This window comes from Schistocerca gregaria, chromosome 2, assembly GCF_023897955.1.
Source record: "Schistocerca gregaria isolate iqSchGreg1 chromosome 2, iqSchGreg1.2, whole genome shotgun sequence".
In the NCBI taxonomy this organism is placed as follows: Eukaryota; Metazoa; Arthropoda; class Insecta; order Orthoptera; family Acrididae; genus Schistocerca; species Schistocerca gregaria.
The window spans coordinates 424,003,969-424,021,563 of record NC_064921.1 but is presented as its reverse complement, the minus strand read 5'-3'; the positions used below and the strand labels follow the sequence as shown (position 1 = coordinate 424,021,563).

The following is a 17,595-nucleotide window of genomic DNA, read 5'->3' as shown; positions in this document are numbered from 1 at the left end:
CGTTCTGTATTTGACAAGAAATCCACAAGAGAGGAAAGACAACATACTGATGATCTCGTCCAATTTGCAGTATCTGGGAGAGGTAGTTAGAAGGTCTTCCTAACTGTGTAATTCAAGGGAAAATGTGACTGTCGATCAGCAGCTGGTAGCATTTAGAGGATGCTGTCCATTCCAGAAATATATCCCAATCAAACTGGCAAAATATGGAATCAAGATACGGACTCTGTGTGACAGCAAATCTTCATATGTACTGAAGGCCCAAATTTATATAGGAAACGAAGGTGGGGAAAATAAATAAATAAATAAATCTGGGAGTGAGAGTACTTGCTGATCTTAGCCCTGGTTTGTGAAGTCAGAATGCAACATATGTCAATTTTTTTATATCTTATAATTTCAGACAGCTGCTCCTGAAAAGGACACTGATAATGTTAGGAACCATACGTAAAAATAAGCCAGAGCTTCCACAAAATATGACCAACAAGGAGGTTCATAGCTTTTGATTTTACTTCACAAATGACACTACAGTGGCCAGTTACATTCCTAATAGAAATAAGAATGTTGTACTAATGAGCATTCTCCATCATGGTGCGGAAATAAGTGACAGGGCTGATAAGAAGCCAAAAATGATTTTGGATTATAATTCAACCAAAGGGGCCATAGACACACCTGGTCAGCTAATCCATGCAAATTAAAAAACCATGGCTCATGTTTTCTACAATATTCTTGATGTTGCTGCTTATAATGCATATGTCTTGTGGACTTTGACCCTAACTGGAAAGCAAGAAAATTACCTAGAAGGAGAATATTTTTAGAGGAACTTGGAAAGTCACCAGCTGCAGAGCACATTGCATCAAGGAAGCATTTTCCAAGAACAGAAGATTCTTTGAGAATTGTCAGGAGCACCCAACATCCTGAAGGAGTGGCAGGTGTGTCTAAATCAGTAACAAAATGAAACTCTACTAAATGTGCATGCTGTAAGTTCTGTCCTTCAAGCAAAAACAATAAAACAAAAATGTTTTGTGGCAAGTGTGATAAACATGTATGCAAAACACACATCACTTACTTTTGTCCAAACTGCAGTGAGTAAGGAGAAAAGAAAGTGATGTGGGCAGATGGACAGCTGACTGTTGAGAATAATGTTTTGGTGGAAATGTCTGTTGTTCCTAATATACCCAGTACAAATATTAAAATAATAAATTTTCCTTAGCGAAATTCTGTGTATTATTATTATTATTGCTATGATCACTAGCAAAGTACTGTAACATAACAACAATGTCGATGGCTTACAACTATACAAAAAATACTTGTGAGTAGAAGTCCTTTTCAGCATTTCATTACAGTATATTTGTATAGGAAAAGTGAATGTAACATAATGGTTAACACAGAATTGGTGTAACATATCAGATTTTTTTCTTAACAATTATTTCTGTGCACAACCTATCTTGCAACACTCTTACAAGCTTTTCAGACTGTTTCTGACTGGCCTGTATATTCCGATTAAAATTACTTTGTGACTGATAGACTGAAGTGGTGAGGGGTAGTGTTGCTGGCATGCAGCCTGGTATACTTCGCAAAGACACTGCACGAACCTACAAAACAGACAACACAGCAAGCATATGGCCCCTGAGAAAGAACTATGATTGGATGGCAGCTGGCCATTGCCACTTGACTTGCTGAAATGTCAATTACAAAGTAATATTGATCAGAGCGCAGTGTGCAGTGCTACAAAAGGTTCCTATTTGTCCTAAAAGTGTAATTTCTCTCACTTGATAGCAGTGACACAATGAATACTGGTAAATATGTGCTGTGGTAAAGTATGAAATATACATTGATAGGAATAACAATTTTCTGCGGCTCAGTGGTGCAAGTATTTCAATTGGACGCTACTTCAGCAGCTTGCATATCACTAACCCACCCCAGTTATCCACCCATGGAAAAGGGGACCAACAGTTTAATGTGGAATCCAAATTGCAGGTCATTTCTGGTGACTTCTCACATTGCTGAGAGGTGAAGGCTAAGTTAAAATACATATTGAAAAATCCATGGTCCTACTGGGATTTGACCCTGTCATCTCTCAGTTTCCAGGTAAGTATTTTACCGCTAGAGCTCCAAGACTGACAGAAACCAATCAACTATAACAACAATTGGTTATATCCAACGAATCATTATATATGCATATTTTGCAAGTATATCTTAGTATATTTTGTTAGTGTTTAGAATATTTAATTTATTATATGACAATATCTGGTGAGGGTGTGAACGCTTTTCTTATGGGTGGTAGTAATAAAGGTTGCTACGATTTTGGATAAAGGGATTTAGTGCCATTTTGAGTACAGTGAATGTTATGATTGGGTTTGAATAATTGTCTACAGACTGTTAATGAATAAATTAAGAAATGTACACTATGACGTCTACCATAAATGTAATATGAATGGTGCAGCTTAAACTTATTTGATGTGCCTAGGGATTGTAAGAATATACTACATATGTAGCTGAATACAAGCACTGTACAGATAACTTACAGTTAAGACATTAATGGTTTATTTATTTGATGTACCTAGGGAGTGTAAGAATATACTACATATGTAGCTGAATACAAGCATTGTACAGATAACTTACAGTTAAGACATTAATGGTTTTACCATACCCAAAGAATGTAAATATGAATTACATGAAGGGTTACTTGGAGCAGTACATAAGAAGCTTCTGGTCACATTTAGTATAGAATTCATAACAGAAAATGATGTCCATTGGGAATAACTAAGCAAGAAATGCGTATTCCAAGTTAAAGGTGAAAACAGAGATTAAGCTAGAGATATAATTAGTTGACCAGACCTCACTGTGGTTAGTCCACGTGATCAAATGAATTGAGACAATGTACACACTGGTTGTTGCTAAGCCAAGTTAGGGCTGTGATATATTTAAAGAATTCAAAGTTGAATTGTACGAGTTGAGACTTTATGATAAGTATTTCACGTTTTTTTGTAATAATAATAATGGGATTTCAAATAAATATCAATGCACATTTTATGGTAGGGGTGACATCTTTTGTCTAAGCGTTGGGATATATGGTATAACAATTCATTTTCATAAAGTGATGTGTTATCTAATGTATACCTAACTGGCGAATGGGGATCACAACAATTAAAAGTAATTTTATAAGTTAAGTAGTTTAGAAACAATAATTGTTTAAGAGTCTTGTTATTGTTTGTGCACATGTGTCTTCAGAGACTTTCACAATAGCATGCTTCAATAAAATCTTCTCTGTTTACAAGCCATGTTGCTTTGAATAAAATACTTGAGCTTTTGACAGCTGTCTTCTCCATCTATATCAAGCATTAAAATCACTGACTGCTGGGGCTGGCATGGTGTTCTGCTTATATTGATGCAATGGCAGTGTGAGTGCGCAAAGGCAAGTTGGGCAACTGCTAGCAGCTCCAACTCATTATGGGACTAAGTGATGTCAGATTGTGTGAGGACCACACTTGAAACGGCCACTCCTGCATCCCGACAAGCATCAAGACTCCATCTTTGTTTTTGTTCAATGTCCAAAGCCCACCCCATGCCTTACCAAGCATGTACCCCTGGTCTCTGTTAAGGCTGTATTCTAATTTTGATTGTTTATTTTAAAACAGCATCTCAACATGATGATGTTTAAGCCAAAACTCCCATTTTTTTCGAATTGTCTTTTATGCCAATTTTATAGTCAAACGTTCGGCTGCAGCTGACATCTCAAGATACAGTTGTGTAATATGACATGAATACCCTTCACTGTGCTCATCAACAGTGCAAACAGCTTGGCCTATGTAAATACTGCCACATTCATAGGGGACGGCATACTTGCTAGGCACCTGAAGACTTATCTTGTCTTTAATGGGGTGTAACATATCTCTTATTTTGGAGGCAGGCCAAAACACTGGTGTGAGTCTAAATCTCTTCAGCACTCATCCTATCGTCCTCGTAGCTGCTGCACAGTATAGAAGGAATGCAGCTGGCTTGGCCTCTTCCATAGATTCACGAGGTGTCTTTCACTGGTGTGACCTGAAAGCATTTGCAATTACTCTCTTGCCATAACCATTTTCTCTTAAAATGCACTTTAAATGCTGAAATTCAGATTCTAGATGGTCGTCATCAGAAACAATCTTTGCCCTGTGTAATAACATGTTCAGGATTGCTTTCTTGTGTAGAGGGTGCTGAAAACTGCTGGCATTCAAGTACTGGTCAGTGCAGTCCCTATCCACCTTGATAGTTAATTTCATGTTGGGATGGACACCATTCATTTCGTTGATGAACTACTGCAGTGCATTTTGACCGTGAGGCATATCAAGAAGCTCTCATCAGTGTATCATATGAAGCAAGATGGATGCAACCTCACCGAATTCAGAGCTTACTCCTCAAAGCACTCCATGAAAAAGTATGTGATGGCCAAAAACAGTGTGAATCCCATGGCTACCAATCTATCATCTCTTAATATTTGGTGCAGTATAGGAAATATGTTGTCATTAAGGTATGGTGAAACAGCTTGACAATCTCAGGTCAGAAATGTTGAGCATTTCTTGTACTGGCATTACAATTGACACTACTGTTGAGTTGGCATTAGTTAATCCCTAACAGATGAAATGGGCTGGGCACGGCAGCCTACCTCAACAAATAACATGAGAAACTACTAGCAAGATAGGACAAATGCTGAAGAGACATGGATTAAGTCGAGTGTTCTGGCCTGCCTTGAAGTTAAGATGCAAGTTACAACCCCTTAAAGGTAACATAAATCTTTCGAGTTCCTGGGATGTATGGCATCCCATGTGTAAGTGGTAGCATTTACATAGGTCAAACATTCACAGTGCTGATGAGTATCATGCAGATCTCTCATGAAACAGTAAATAAAAGGAACAGGGGAATCAGCTGTAGTTGAAGACTGTGTAGAGAATGGACATAAAATACAGTTTGAAAAAATGAGGGTCTTGGCTCAAGCACCATCGTATATTGGGATTCTGTTATAAAATAAGTAGCCAAAATTACAATCAACAACAGCAATTTTAACCAGTCCAAGGACCCACACTTAGTAAGGCATGGGAGTGGGTTTTGGATATTGAGCTAAAGTAAAGACAGAATCTTGATGCTTGTTGGGACATGGAGGCCACAGTTTCAAAGGTTGTGCTGGCCCCTTGTGTCATCTGACATCCCTTGATCTCAGTGGGATGGAGTCGCTAGTAGTTGGCCAACTAGCCTTTTGCGCATCCACCATTCTGGCCCTTTCTGGAACGTTCCATATTCTGCCATTGCAACTATATAAGCAGAACACCATGCAAGCCCCAGCAGTAAGTGATTTTATCTCCTGTTGAAGATGACAGAGACAGCTATTGTAAGAGTGAGTATTTTATTCAAAGTGACATGGCTTTTAAACTGAGAAGATTTTATTGTTTATGCATGTAATCTGGTACAGATGGATGCTGGGCGTCTGCAAGTTGGGACAGTAATAGCAGTTACTATGCGTTGTGGTAGCTGCTTGCTTAGCAGTTATTCTGTGTTGGAGAAACAAGGTGGGCCACTGAATAAAAGGGTGTGCTGTGACAATGGTGCTGACATCACAGAAGACACATAAAGATTCATTATCTGCCAATTCAAACAGAAGTCTCATTATGTTGTTACTGTTAGTCAAGGTCATACTGAAGGTATGAACATTAATTGTCTATGCAGTCTTCCCTTACATATGTTACCAGCATTGTGAGAAATCCTGGTATTCTACAGAATGTCTAGGTAATGTATAGAATGCCTGATGGTTTTAGGCAAACTATGAAATATAAGTTTTTTTGTGAAAAAGTTACGTATTTTCCCTTGGCAATACATACAATTCTTAGTCATTATCCAGAATGACCATTACCATTTACGCAGTGTTAAAAGGGAACATGATAAGAAGTCTTTATTGATTAATACACTTTTGAAACTGAAATAACAAAACTGCAAAATAAAACAAAGAATATTTTTACTGGAAAACAATGAAAGCAGAACCGAGATTGAAGTACTCAATTTTCTTCTTCTTCTTTTTTTAAAGACTTTACATTTCGGCAACTTGATTTTCTACAACATTTCACAGTTTAAAGATGAATGTTAACAGAATACTGTTACTGGTGAAACATTTTGAATTGCACTTAATTTTCTTTTTGACACAAAGGCACCTCATATTATGGCATTTCGTGTTGCACACACTCCTGTCAAATCCTCGGCCACTTACAAAGGACCGAGAAGTGGCTGCAGATTGGAGAGGTATTTTGTGGTCAGGAACATCTTCTATTCTCATTAAGTTCTTTGGACATATGGTGACTTTCGATATGGTGTAGAGCTGCTTCATGATTCCTTCTGGAGTTCCAAGTAAATAAGAGCCATCTTCCATCACAGACTGTGTAACTCACCCACCCTTTGTTGACACTGAGGACCAGAACTTGCACAGTGGTAACCAAGGGCAGAGAATGAATTTTTTATTAGAATCCCTTTTTATTTTTTGGACTGATTCTCAATGTTCGTTTTCAATTCCATTTTACTTTGGATGGCTTTCTCAATATTGAAGCAAACACTGCACAAAATGCTAACCCCATAACCTTCTACTTTGTCGCTGTCATTGTACACAGATAGCATGAATGTTTCAGCACACTTTTGATATGTATGGACAATGGTTTCTTTAAGCGGAAGCAACAGATATCAGAGAAAGAACAATTTTCGGTAGCCAGAGAAATGAAAGTCTCTTCAGTAACCATGGCTTCAATGTTGTTTCGGTTTTCTCCATTATGGATTGCATTCTCACCTATGTCTTCTGCAGGGAGCTGCGCCTCTTGCATTGATTCATTTCATCTTTGTTTCTGCTGTTGTGTTGTTTGTACACACTTTATTATTTTTTCCAGCTCTTCCTCAGTCTCTATGTCTCGTAAAACGTCATCAGGATACTGTTGAGGTACCTACTCTAGCTTTGCAGCCCAACAAAGCTTCGTATGATGAACTGTTAATTCCAGAAAGAAAAGCTCACTCCAGCAACTAGGTTTTGCATATTGCATCCGAGCACACACTATATTTTCAGTTTCCTAATTTGCTCTTTTGATGATCCACTGGCTTTGTGAGTGATGTTGCTTGGATGATCTTCACAGTGGGCCAATACCCCTTTAGGCTGCTTACCACACTGTTTGCAAATTTTCTGTTGTTATCAGACTGTAGAATCATTTGAGCACCAAGCAAAGTAAATTTGTGAATGAGGTTGTAGGCTCATCTTCTCCTCCCTCTGATTTTAGAGTCATGAGAACTGTGAGATGATCTTAGCAGACCATTATAAACGTGTACTCCCTATCAGGATGGGGCTGAAAACTGATAAGATCAACCTGACAACGGGAACTGAATTATGGAGAAAAACCATTGGCTTGACCACATTACCTTCTTGATTCTTCTGGCAAGGCTCAGAAAGGTGAATGTACAGCTGCTTAATATCATGAAGGGTAATGTACTTATACTTGGGTGAAAATTCTTTCAACATCCTGTCCTGCCCTCAATGACCAATAGCCTAATGAGCCTTATGGAGTATGTTGGAGTTTGTGATGTAAAACTGAATAGCACTTGTAACTTCTTTAGCAGGATAGATCAACTTGGTCTTATTCTTGATGATCATCACTTCATAGTGTTTCAGCAGCCAATAGCCCAGTGATTCCTTCTTCATGGTCATCTTAGTCTATTTTGCATTGTTGACTAACTTTTGATAGCTGGTTTTAGTCACACAATTTTTAGTGGCACTGGCTCTCACTTGAGGTAATTCATCACAGAACCATCATTGCATGTTAGCATGGTGTGATTCCTGCCTTGGCACTACACTCCCTTCCAACATCATGACACAAGAACAACAGGAAAGGATGGCAGAAGAGCATCTGTGGAACTTTAGCTGGATGCTATACACTGCAGAACTATTATGGTGATATTTGTAAGTCTTCGCAACCATTAAACAAAGATTCAAACACCGGCACAAACAGTGGTGGTGTGAAAATAATGGTGGGATTAGGTGTATTATATATGGAGGTATTTCGGAAAGTAAAGATAGACCGTACGCCAGAGGAACACAAGAATTTTGGTAAGCAATTGGCAACATTGGTGTTAACCTTGAACCGTTAACTTTCTCCTCACGGTCGTTCGGCAGTTGAATGTTGTTTCCGGTTGGAGCAGATCGTGTTTAAAATGGCTGCGCTGATTCAGAATCCCGCCAAATGCAAAGTGCACTCCATCATATGTTTTCTTCATGCAAAAGATCAGTGCCCAGCGGATATTCACAAAGAAATTGTTTCTGTTTATGTGAACATTATGAATCGACAAAATGTAACGAAATGGTGTCGTCATTTCTCTCAAGGTAGGATCAATGTTCATGATGAACAAAGTACAGGTCGGCCATCTGTGATCTCTGATGCCATTCTTCGGAGAACGGAGGAAGCAATTCGTGTGAATAGACGTCTCACATTGGAAGAATTACTTCAGATCATGTCGGACCTGTCAATGACAACTCTTTATGACGTTGTGACTGTCAAGTTAGGGTACATGAAATTGTGTGTGCGCTGGGCTCCAAAACTGTTAACGGAAGAACACAAAAAGAAAGGGATGGGCTTTGCACTCGACTTCCTCACACGCTATGCTGAAGTAGGTGATGAGTTCCTTGGTCACACTGTGACTGGTGACGAGACGTGGGTTTATCACCATACACCTGAATCCAAGCAACAATCAATGCAATGGTGCCATTCAAGTTCACCAAAAGACAAGCAATGCAAAATGTCGATTTCAACGAAGAAAATCATGGCTTTTGTTTTTTAGGATAGACAAGGCATTCTTCTGTTGGATTTTATGCCTCCTGGAATGACAATTAAGGCTGCTGCATATTGACAGACTTGGAAACGTCTTTGAAGGGTAATTCAAAACAAACGCAGGGGAATACTGACAAAAGGAGTCCGTTTGCATCATGACAACGCTCGGCCTCACACAGGGACATATTGGACCATCTGCACATACAGCCCGGACCGTGCGCCCACCGACTTCCATGTCTTCCGTTACTTGAAGTCACATCTTGGTGGAAAATCATTCCACGACGATGAAGAGATCAAAGATGAAGTTGAGATGTGGTTCCGACAACAGGCGGCAACCTTCTATAACTGTGGGATACAAAAGCTTGTGCACCGACTTAACAAATGTTTGGATAACGGGGGTGATTATGTCGAAAAATAACAAATAGTCCAGTTAATAAGATGTAATTGACGTTTTCTAAATAAATGTTCTATTTAAGGACTGCGAGCCATTGTATCTTTACTTTTCAAAATGCCCTCATACTTTGCCAGCAGACAATTTGGCCATGTATAAAATCTTAGTCTTTCCATATTTTTCATTCAATTTTAAGCATTCTATACATTACCTAGGAACTCTACAAAATGCTGAATTTTACACAACTTCGGTTAACATATACATCAATTGTAACAAAAAGTGTAATATAACTGTGCTCAGAAGTGCTTTCTAATATTTAGTAGTTGAAAATTTATCAAAGCGTCCAGATACCAGCACACAACTGCAACAGAGAAAAGTCCATATTACAGTGGTGTAATCAGTTTATCTGCATATTTATTGAAGAAATAGCATTTCAGAATTTAAGGATAACAATGTTTGCAATCTGAACATACAAGATTCACAAACTGTGTAAACAGAATTTTAAGGGAGTGTAACTTATTTCAATTGAAATAAGTTATGATATTTTTCCGGGAATGATGTTCCACAACATTTTAAGGAAGTGTTTATGACCACAGTCTTTGCGATTACCTTTTTGTTGTGCTAATTTTTTATCTTGGCATTAAACTCATGTCGAGGGGCTATTATCTAATGCTCTTTAAACCTCACTTTCTTGTTTTAGAAATCCAATCCATTTTTGACATTCACCTTTCTTTTGTCACTCTGGCAGAAACAACAGAAGTTTAACTATAGGTAACTGGTGAATCGCCCTTAGGTGCTACATCCTTTGCCATCTAACTGGTGTCAGACCAACAATATTTAGTCAGTTGTGATTAGCATAAGTTTTAAATTACACCTTTTTCACTGTTCTGCTTCTGTATGTATATTCTCTTAGCTGCATCAAGCTGGAGTGTCCTATCAGCCAGACATGGTAGTTGTGTATAACAACACGAACTTCTGCGTAAGACATAAATGACTGCCATCTTCACAGCAGATAAAACCTAAGTTCTAAATAATGTAATTACTCTGAAATTAGAATTCTGATTTTGATGAATGAAATGCCATTGAATTCATCTCTTTTAAGACTATGATACATGTGGAAGCAATTATTATAGCTTCTTTTGAAAAGCGGAATGTTACCAATGTCTCCATACACAATGTAGCTATGAGAAGAAAACTATATGTCTTTTAGCGAGGATCTTCTCAAAAACTCAGTTGGCTAGTTGCAACAGGCCTGGGACCTGATCCTAGATGTTTTTACATTTATGATATCTTAACACAGTCCCAGAAAAATATTTTAGGTGTACAGTTTAGCTACTTTACCCTGTACACAGTGAAGACTTACATAATAATACAGAATAGAGTTGGATAAAAAAGTTTAACTCAATTAAATAATGATAAACTATTTCTGTCATTTCAGATAACTTCCACTCTATAATTTTATCTTTTTTCCTTTGTTTCCTGCAATGTATAATACTAACATTTTATTCTCTTTTTGAGTTCAACATCTCACAATTATAGAGGGATACTGACTCAGTTTTTCACACTAGAAAATGGGAAGTTAGAGTACGCAAAACAGGGAACAAACATCACTGCTGTGGTCTTCATGTCAGCTGATAGTTTATATAGTATTACATTATGAAATGTGTGTGTACAGTATATGTAATATACTGAGAAATGAATGAAAAGTGTAGTGTTTTAAATTGCTAACAAATTCTTTGGAAAATATTACTGTACACAAGGGATAAGCTAAATAAGGCTGCACTGTTTAAAGTAGAGTGGCAGTGTATTTGGGATGATGATGGTCCATCTTGATTTAGATTTCCTGTGGTTTCTGCAAATACTTCGGGCAAATGCCAGGATGGTATCTACTACAAGCCCACAGACAACTACTTGTCCTATCCATGTCAAACCAGACGTGTAAGCACGTAAATGGCTCTATATATGATTTTTTGTTTGTTCCTAAATTGAAATGCTGTAACATATCCAACATCCTTATAAAAATGATCATGGATGAATTACAAAACAACACCAACCACCACCACTACTACTACTACTACTACTACTGTAATAATAGTAGTAGTAGTAGTGGAAGTAGTACTGCTATTACTACTAATTAAAAAAGAAAGAAGAAATATAGCAAGTTACATGACAAGCTAATATTGTAATTTTCATTTACTCTGAAAATGGACATACTAACCTTGTTTCCATTCATTTTATTTTTCAGTAATGCAATGTATTCTTCATTTCCATGTTCTCTGCCAATAGAGATATCAGGATCTTCAAGGTCAGTTTCAAGGAGTCGTTTGAACTGTACAAGAAAATGGAAATGGCAACTAGCCTTATTATTATTATTATTATTATCATTATTATATCATCATCATCATTACTGGATGAGCACTTGGTCTGCTTAAGGATATTTCCAGACTAAAACAGTGTAGAAACCCTTCAAAAATAGTAAACTTGTGTTTTTGAGAACCTTTTGGCATATTAGAAGTGCTGTTCAATGAGATAATTACAAATCTTAGATAATCAACTTTTCTGTTAATGTAGCATTTCACACCACAGTGCTTGCCAGTAAAAGATGCAGACTATACTTTTAGCTGTAATATCAAGCTGAAATAATATATTATGAAAGGAATCACAAAAGTTTATTAGAAGGAAAAAATGTGCAATGTAAGTGTTTTCGAAATTAAGGTTTCATGTTTGTGCATTTATAGGAATGGCAATAATATCATCTTGATAATATGTAAAAACACTTGTTTGAAGCTGTAAAAACAAAGGCAATGTATATATTATTCCAGAATGACTACACCATGAGATGATTGTAGGATTGTTCTGCTGGCTCTGCCGAACAGACAGATAACAGTTGAAATCAGGGCCAGAGTAACAGGCAATCACCAACAAATATCAGGAACAGACTACTGGAATATGGGATGAGATCACAATTTTTCAAGTGTTGTTTACCACTCACACCATATAACAGACAACAGAGACTTGCAGTATTTTAATTTCCTCTGTGCTCTTTAGTTCAAAACTTTTAAAGTTTGTGCATGTCTGTGTATTTATCAAGACAGTTCTACATTTTAAAAACCTTCTAAAATATATTTCCACTGCCTTTAGAATGGGTAAGAACTGAGATTGTTGTGTTGAGATGCAAGCGGAGTTGGTGACCCTTCACTCACAGCTCCAGGCTAACTTCGGTCATACAGCTTGAGGCTGTCACCAATGGGCATCACTGTGGAGGGCTGGACGTGAGGATCCTACGGACATCCAGCATGACTCATGTGGCTCCTGATCAGCCCACTACTATAGCTGGTCTGGGTAATGCCTGCACAGAGGTCGACCATTCACAAATGGTTGAGTGTGGCAAGCAGTGAAAGACATTCCGGGGGTCCATCGGTGGGCCTCATCAGCTTATCTGACAAGCAGGTTTCAGCCACTGTCTGTATCTGATACACATTCTGACCCAGATGTAGTTGCTTGCCCTGTTTCAGGGTAAGGCTATCAGCTAGCATGATCTGGGCTGTAACAGATGGTGAGATGACTGGTAGTTGGGAGCTTCAACATTGGGCATGTAACAGGGGCCCTTAGGAATATGGCAGCCAAGGATGGGAAGGAATCCAGTGTGCACTTTCTGTGCACACCAAGATGAGTCATTTCAGATGTGCAATAGGTGCTTTCAGATGCCATAAAGAGCATGGTGGGTCATGTCAGTACTAACAATGTCTGTCACTTTGGATTAGAAGAAATTCTCTCTGGTTTTGGACAGTTAGCTGGTAAAGACAGACAGTCTTGCTTATGAGGTGAAAGCAGAGCTCACAATCTGTAGCAGCATCAACAAGGCTGACTGCAGGCATTTGGTATAGAGTCGAATGGAGGGTCTGAATCTGAGGCTCCGATGGTTCTGCAACCGTAGGCCACAGATTCCTCAACTTGCACTACACGGTGGTATGTTTTTGGGTTCCGCTTAATAGGTCAGGGGTCCACAATACACAGACAGCAGCTACACTGGTATCAGGGGCTGTGTGGAGGGGACTGGGCAGTTTTTTAGGTTAGAGGAAAAGACAAAAGGATGTGGGTTTTAAGGAAGAGGGTAAGGAGTCATTCCAATCCCGGGAGCGGAAAGACTTACCTTAAGGGGAAAAAAGGGCAGGTATACACTCGCACACACACACACATATCCATCCGCACATACACAGACACAAGCAGACATTTGTAAAGGCAAAGACTTTGGGCAGAGATGTCAGTCGAGGCGGAAGTACAGAGGCAAAGATGTTGTTGAAAGACAGGTGATGTATGAGTGGCGGCAACTTGAAATTAGCAGAAGTTGAGGCCTGGCGGATAACGAGAAGAGAGGATATACTGAAGGGCAAGTTCCCATCTCCGGAGTCCGGACAGGTTGGTGTTAGTGGGAAGTATCCAGATAACCCGAACAGTGCAACACTGTGCCAAGATGTGCTGGCCGTGCACCAAGGCATGTTTAGCCACATGGTGATCCTCTTTACCAACAAACACTGTCTGCCTGTGTCCATTCATGCAAATGGACAGTTTGTTGCTGGTCATTCCCACACAGAAAGCTTCACAGTGTAAGCAGGTCAGTTGGTAAATCACGTGGATGCTTTCACACGTGGCTCAGCCTTTCATTGTGTACACCTTCCGGGTTACAGGACTGCAGTAGGTGGTGGTGGGAGGGTGCATGGGACAGGTTTTACACCGGGGGCAGTTACAAGGGTAGGAGCCAGAGGGTAGGGAAGGTGGTTTGGGGATTTCATAGGGATGAACTAAGAGGTTACGAAGGTTAGGTGGATGGCGGAAAGACACTCTTGGTGGAGTGGGGAGGATTTCATGAAAGATGGATCTCATTTCAGGGCAGGATTTGAGGAAGTCGTATCCCTGCTGGAGAGCCACATTCAGAGTCTGATCCATTCCCGGAAAGTATCCTGTTACAAGTGGGGCACTTTTGTGGTTCTTCTGTGGGAGGTTCTGGGTTTGAGGGGATGAGGAAGTGGCTCTGGTTATTTGCTTCTGTACCAGGTCGGGAGGGTAGTTGCGGGATGCGAAAACTGATTTCAGGTTGTTGGTGTAATGGTTTAGGGATTCCGGACTGGAGCAGATTCGTTTGCCACGAAGATCTAGGCTGTAGGGAAGGGACCGTTTGATGTGGAATGGGTGGCAGCTGTCATAATGGAGGTACTGTTGCTTGTTGGTTGGTTTGATGTGGACGGATGTGTGAAGCTGGCCATTGGACAGATGGAGGTCAACGTCAAGGAAAGTGGCATGGGATTTGGAGTAGGACTAGGTGAATCTGATGGAACAAAAGGAGTTGAGGTTGGAGAGGAAATTTTGGATTTATTCTTCACTGCGAGTCCAGATCATGAAGATGTAGTCAATAAATCTGTACCAAACTTTGGGTTGGCAGGCTTGGGTAACCAAGAAGGCTTCCTCTAAGCGACCCATGAATAGGTTGGCGTACAAGGGTGCCACCCTGGTACCCATGGCTGTTCCCTTTAATTGTTGGTATGTCTGGCCTTCGAAAGTGAAGAAGTTGTGAGTCAGAATGAAACTGGCTAAGGTAATGAGGAAAGAGGTTTTAGGTAGGATGGCATGTGATCGGCATGAAAGCAAGTGCTCCATCGCAGCGAGGCCCTGGACATGCGGATCATTTGTGTATAAGGAAGTGGCATCAATGGTTACAAGGATGGTTTCTGGGGGTAACAGATTGGGTAAGGATTCCAGGCATTCGAGAAAGTGGTTGGTGTCTTTGATGAAGGATGGGAGACTGCATGTAATGGGTTGAAGGTGTTGATCTACGTTGGCAGAGATACATTCTGTGGGGGCTTGGTAACCAGCTACAATGGGGCGGCCAGGATGATTGGGTTTGTGAATTTTAGGAAGAAGGTAGGGATGCGGGGTGTCGGTGGGGTCAGGAGGTTGATGGAGTCAGGTGAAAGGTTTGCAGGGGGCCTAAGGTTCTGAGGATTCCTTGAAGCTCCGCCTGGACATCAGGAATGGGATTACCTTGGCAAACTTGTGTTGTCTGGAAGCTGACGCAGTCCCTCAGCCACATACTCCCGGCGATCAAGTAACACGGTCGTGGAACCCTTGTCCACTGGAAGAATGACGATGGATCGGACAGCCTTCAGATCACGGATAGCTTGGGCTTTAGCAGTGGTGATGTTGGGAGTAGGATTAAGGTTTCTTAAGAAGGATTGAGAGGCAAGGCTGTAAGTCAGAAATTACTGGAAGGTTTGGAGAGGCTGATTTTGAGGAAGAGGAGGTGGGTCCCGCTGTGACGGAGGACGGAACTTTTCCAGGCAGGGTTCAATTTGGATAGTGTCTTGGGGAGTTGGATCATTAGGAGTAGGATTAGGATCATTTTTCTTCATGGCAAAGTGATATTTCCAGCAGAGAGTATGAGTGTAGGACAGTAAATATTTGACAAGGGCAGATTGGGAGAGATGTTTGGAGGAAAGGTTAACCACTGAATTAGGGTGATGTGGTTCCAAATTGTGTTGATTGGAATTTTGAGGTTTTGGAGGGAGTGGAGCTGGAAGTGGGAGATTGAGTAGATGGGAGAGACTGGGTTTGTGTGCAATGAGAATAGGTTGAGGTTTGCTGGAAAGGTTGTGAAGGGTGAGTGAGTTGCCTTTCGGGAGGTGGGAAACCAGGAGATTGGATAGTTTTTTGAGGTGGAGGGTGGCATGCTGTTCTAATTTGCGGTTGGCCTCTGAACAGAGGGTGTGGATGTGGGAGAGGAAAGATGAGGACTTTTATTGAGGATAGGAGTTGACGGGTGTGTTCATTGGCTGAGTTGATGTGTAGGTGAAGGATTAGGTGGGTGAGGGCAATGGATTGTTCAGTTTGGAACTGGTATAGGGACTGATGGAAAGAAGGGTTGCAGCCAGAGATGGGAACTTTAAGTGTGAGGCCTTTGGGGGTAATGCCAAATGTCAGACAAGCCTGAGAAAATAAAATATGGGAGCATAATCTGGCTAGGGCGAAGCCATGTTTGCAGAGGGAATGTAAATAAAACTTAATGGGGTCATTGTGGGGGTGTTGTGAGGGTGACATGGTATTAGAAGGTGGAAAGTGTAACATGAGGCTGAAATGAAAATGAAAATAAAAAAAAATATATAGGGGAGAGATAAAGGTGAACTAGAAAGCAACTGCAAATATGGTGTGAAAAAAGGCGAAAAAGTGTTGGCTAAAGCTGGGCTATGTTGATCCTGTGGTGAACTTGGGTTGGTAGACAACGATGTGCATAAAGGTTAGGTGGTTGTGTTGCCGCCAAAACACGTTAAAGGGTGGAGAAATTCGGGAAAATTTCGAAAACACTACGTGTAAATGTATTAAAAGGAGTTGTCTTGTGGTGGCAGATTATGAAAATAAGGCTAACAATTGTCTGACGAAGAAATAATGACGTTAAAACCTGTGGGAAGCGATTAAAAATGATCAGTGACGTGGGAAAAATGGAAATGGAAATAAAGAGAAAGTTATTAGAACTAGCCGAAGTGGTTGTTTAATAGGTGAAAGGAACTGTTTGTGAACTAGAAACTGTGGATTTTATAGTAGCGGTAGTGTTGAAAGCGGAAAATTTTTTTTTGGTTATGGTTTGGAAGTGGGTTACGTATTATTGAGTATATATAGGCGGGATAAAATTGTATAGTAGATTACGGTAAAAACGAGAAGGTGAATTCAAAGTGAAACTACTGGCAAAAACAGAAAGAGAAAATAAGAGGACAGAAAAGATTTCGAAATGCAACAGTGACAAAAACAAACGTAACTGCTGGGGTCAAATTAATGATATGAATATAATAGAGGGAAAATTTCCACGTGGGAAAAATATATCTAAAAAGAAAGATGATGTGACTTACCAAACAGAAGCGTTGGCAGGTCGATAGACACACAAACAAACACAAACATACACACAAAATTCAAGCTTTCGCAACCAACGGTTGCTTCTTCAGGAAAGAGGGAAGGAGAGGGAAAGACGAAAGGATGTGGGTTTTAAGGGAGAGGGTAAGGAGTCATTCCAATCCCGGCAGGCACAAGCAGACATATGTAAAGGCAAAGAGTTTGGGCAGAGATGTTAGTTGAGGCGGAAGTACAGAGGTAAAGACGTTGTTGAAAGACAGGTGATGTACGTGCGGCGGCAACTTGAAATTAGAGGAGGTTGAGGCCTGGCAGATAACGAGAAGAGAGGATATACTGAAGGGCAAGTTCCCATCTCCGGAGTCCTGACAGGTTGGTGTTAGTGGGAATTATCCAGATAACCCGAACAGTGTAACACTGTGCCAAGATGTGCTGGCCGTGCACCAAGGCATGTTTAGCCACAGGGTGATCCTCTTTACCAACAAACACTGT

The 17,595-nt window shown here is 40.2% G+C and overlaps 1 protein-coding gene across 1 annotated transcript in view; it reads right to left on the bottom strand.

Annotated features, from left to right (window-relative positions):
* Window positions 1–17,595, bottom strand: part of LOC126323887 (nipped-B-like protein A) — a 486,440-nt gene that overhangs the window by 34,531 nt on the left and 434,314 nt on the right. The window contains exon 24 of the mRNA XM_049994805.1: window positions 11,429–11,539. Coding sequence (XP_049850762.1) covers window positions 11,429–11,539 — 111 coding nt within the window. The remainder of the gene's footprint in view (window positions 1–11,428; window positions 11,540–17,595) is intronic.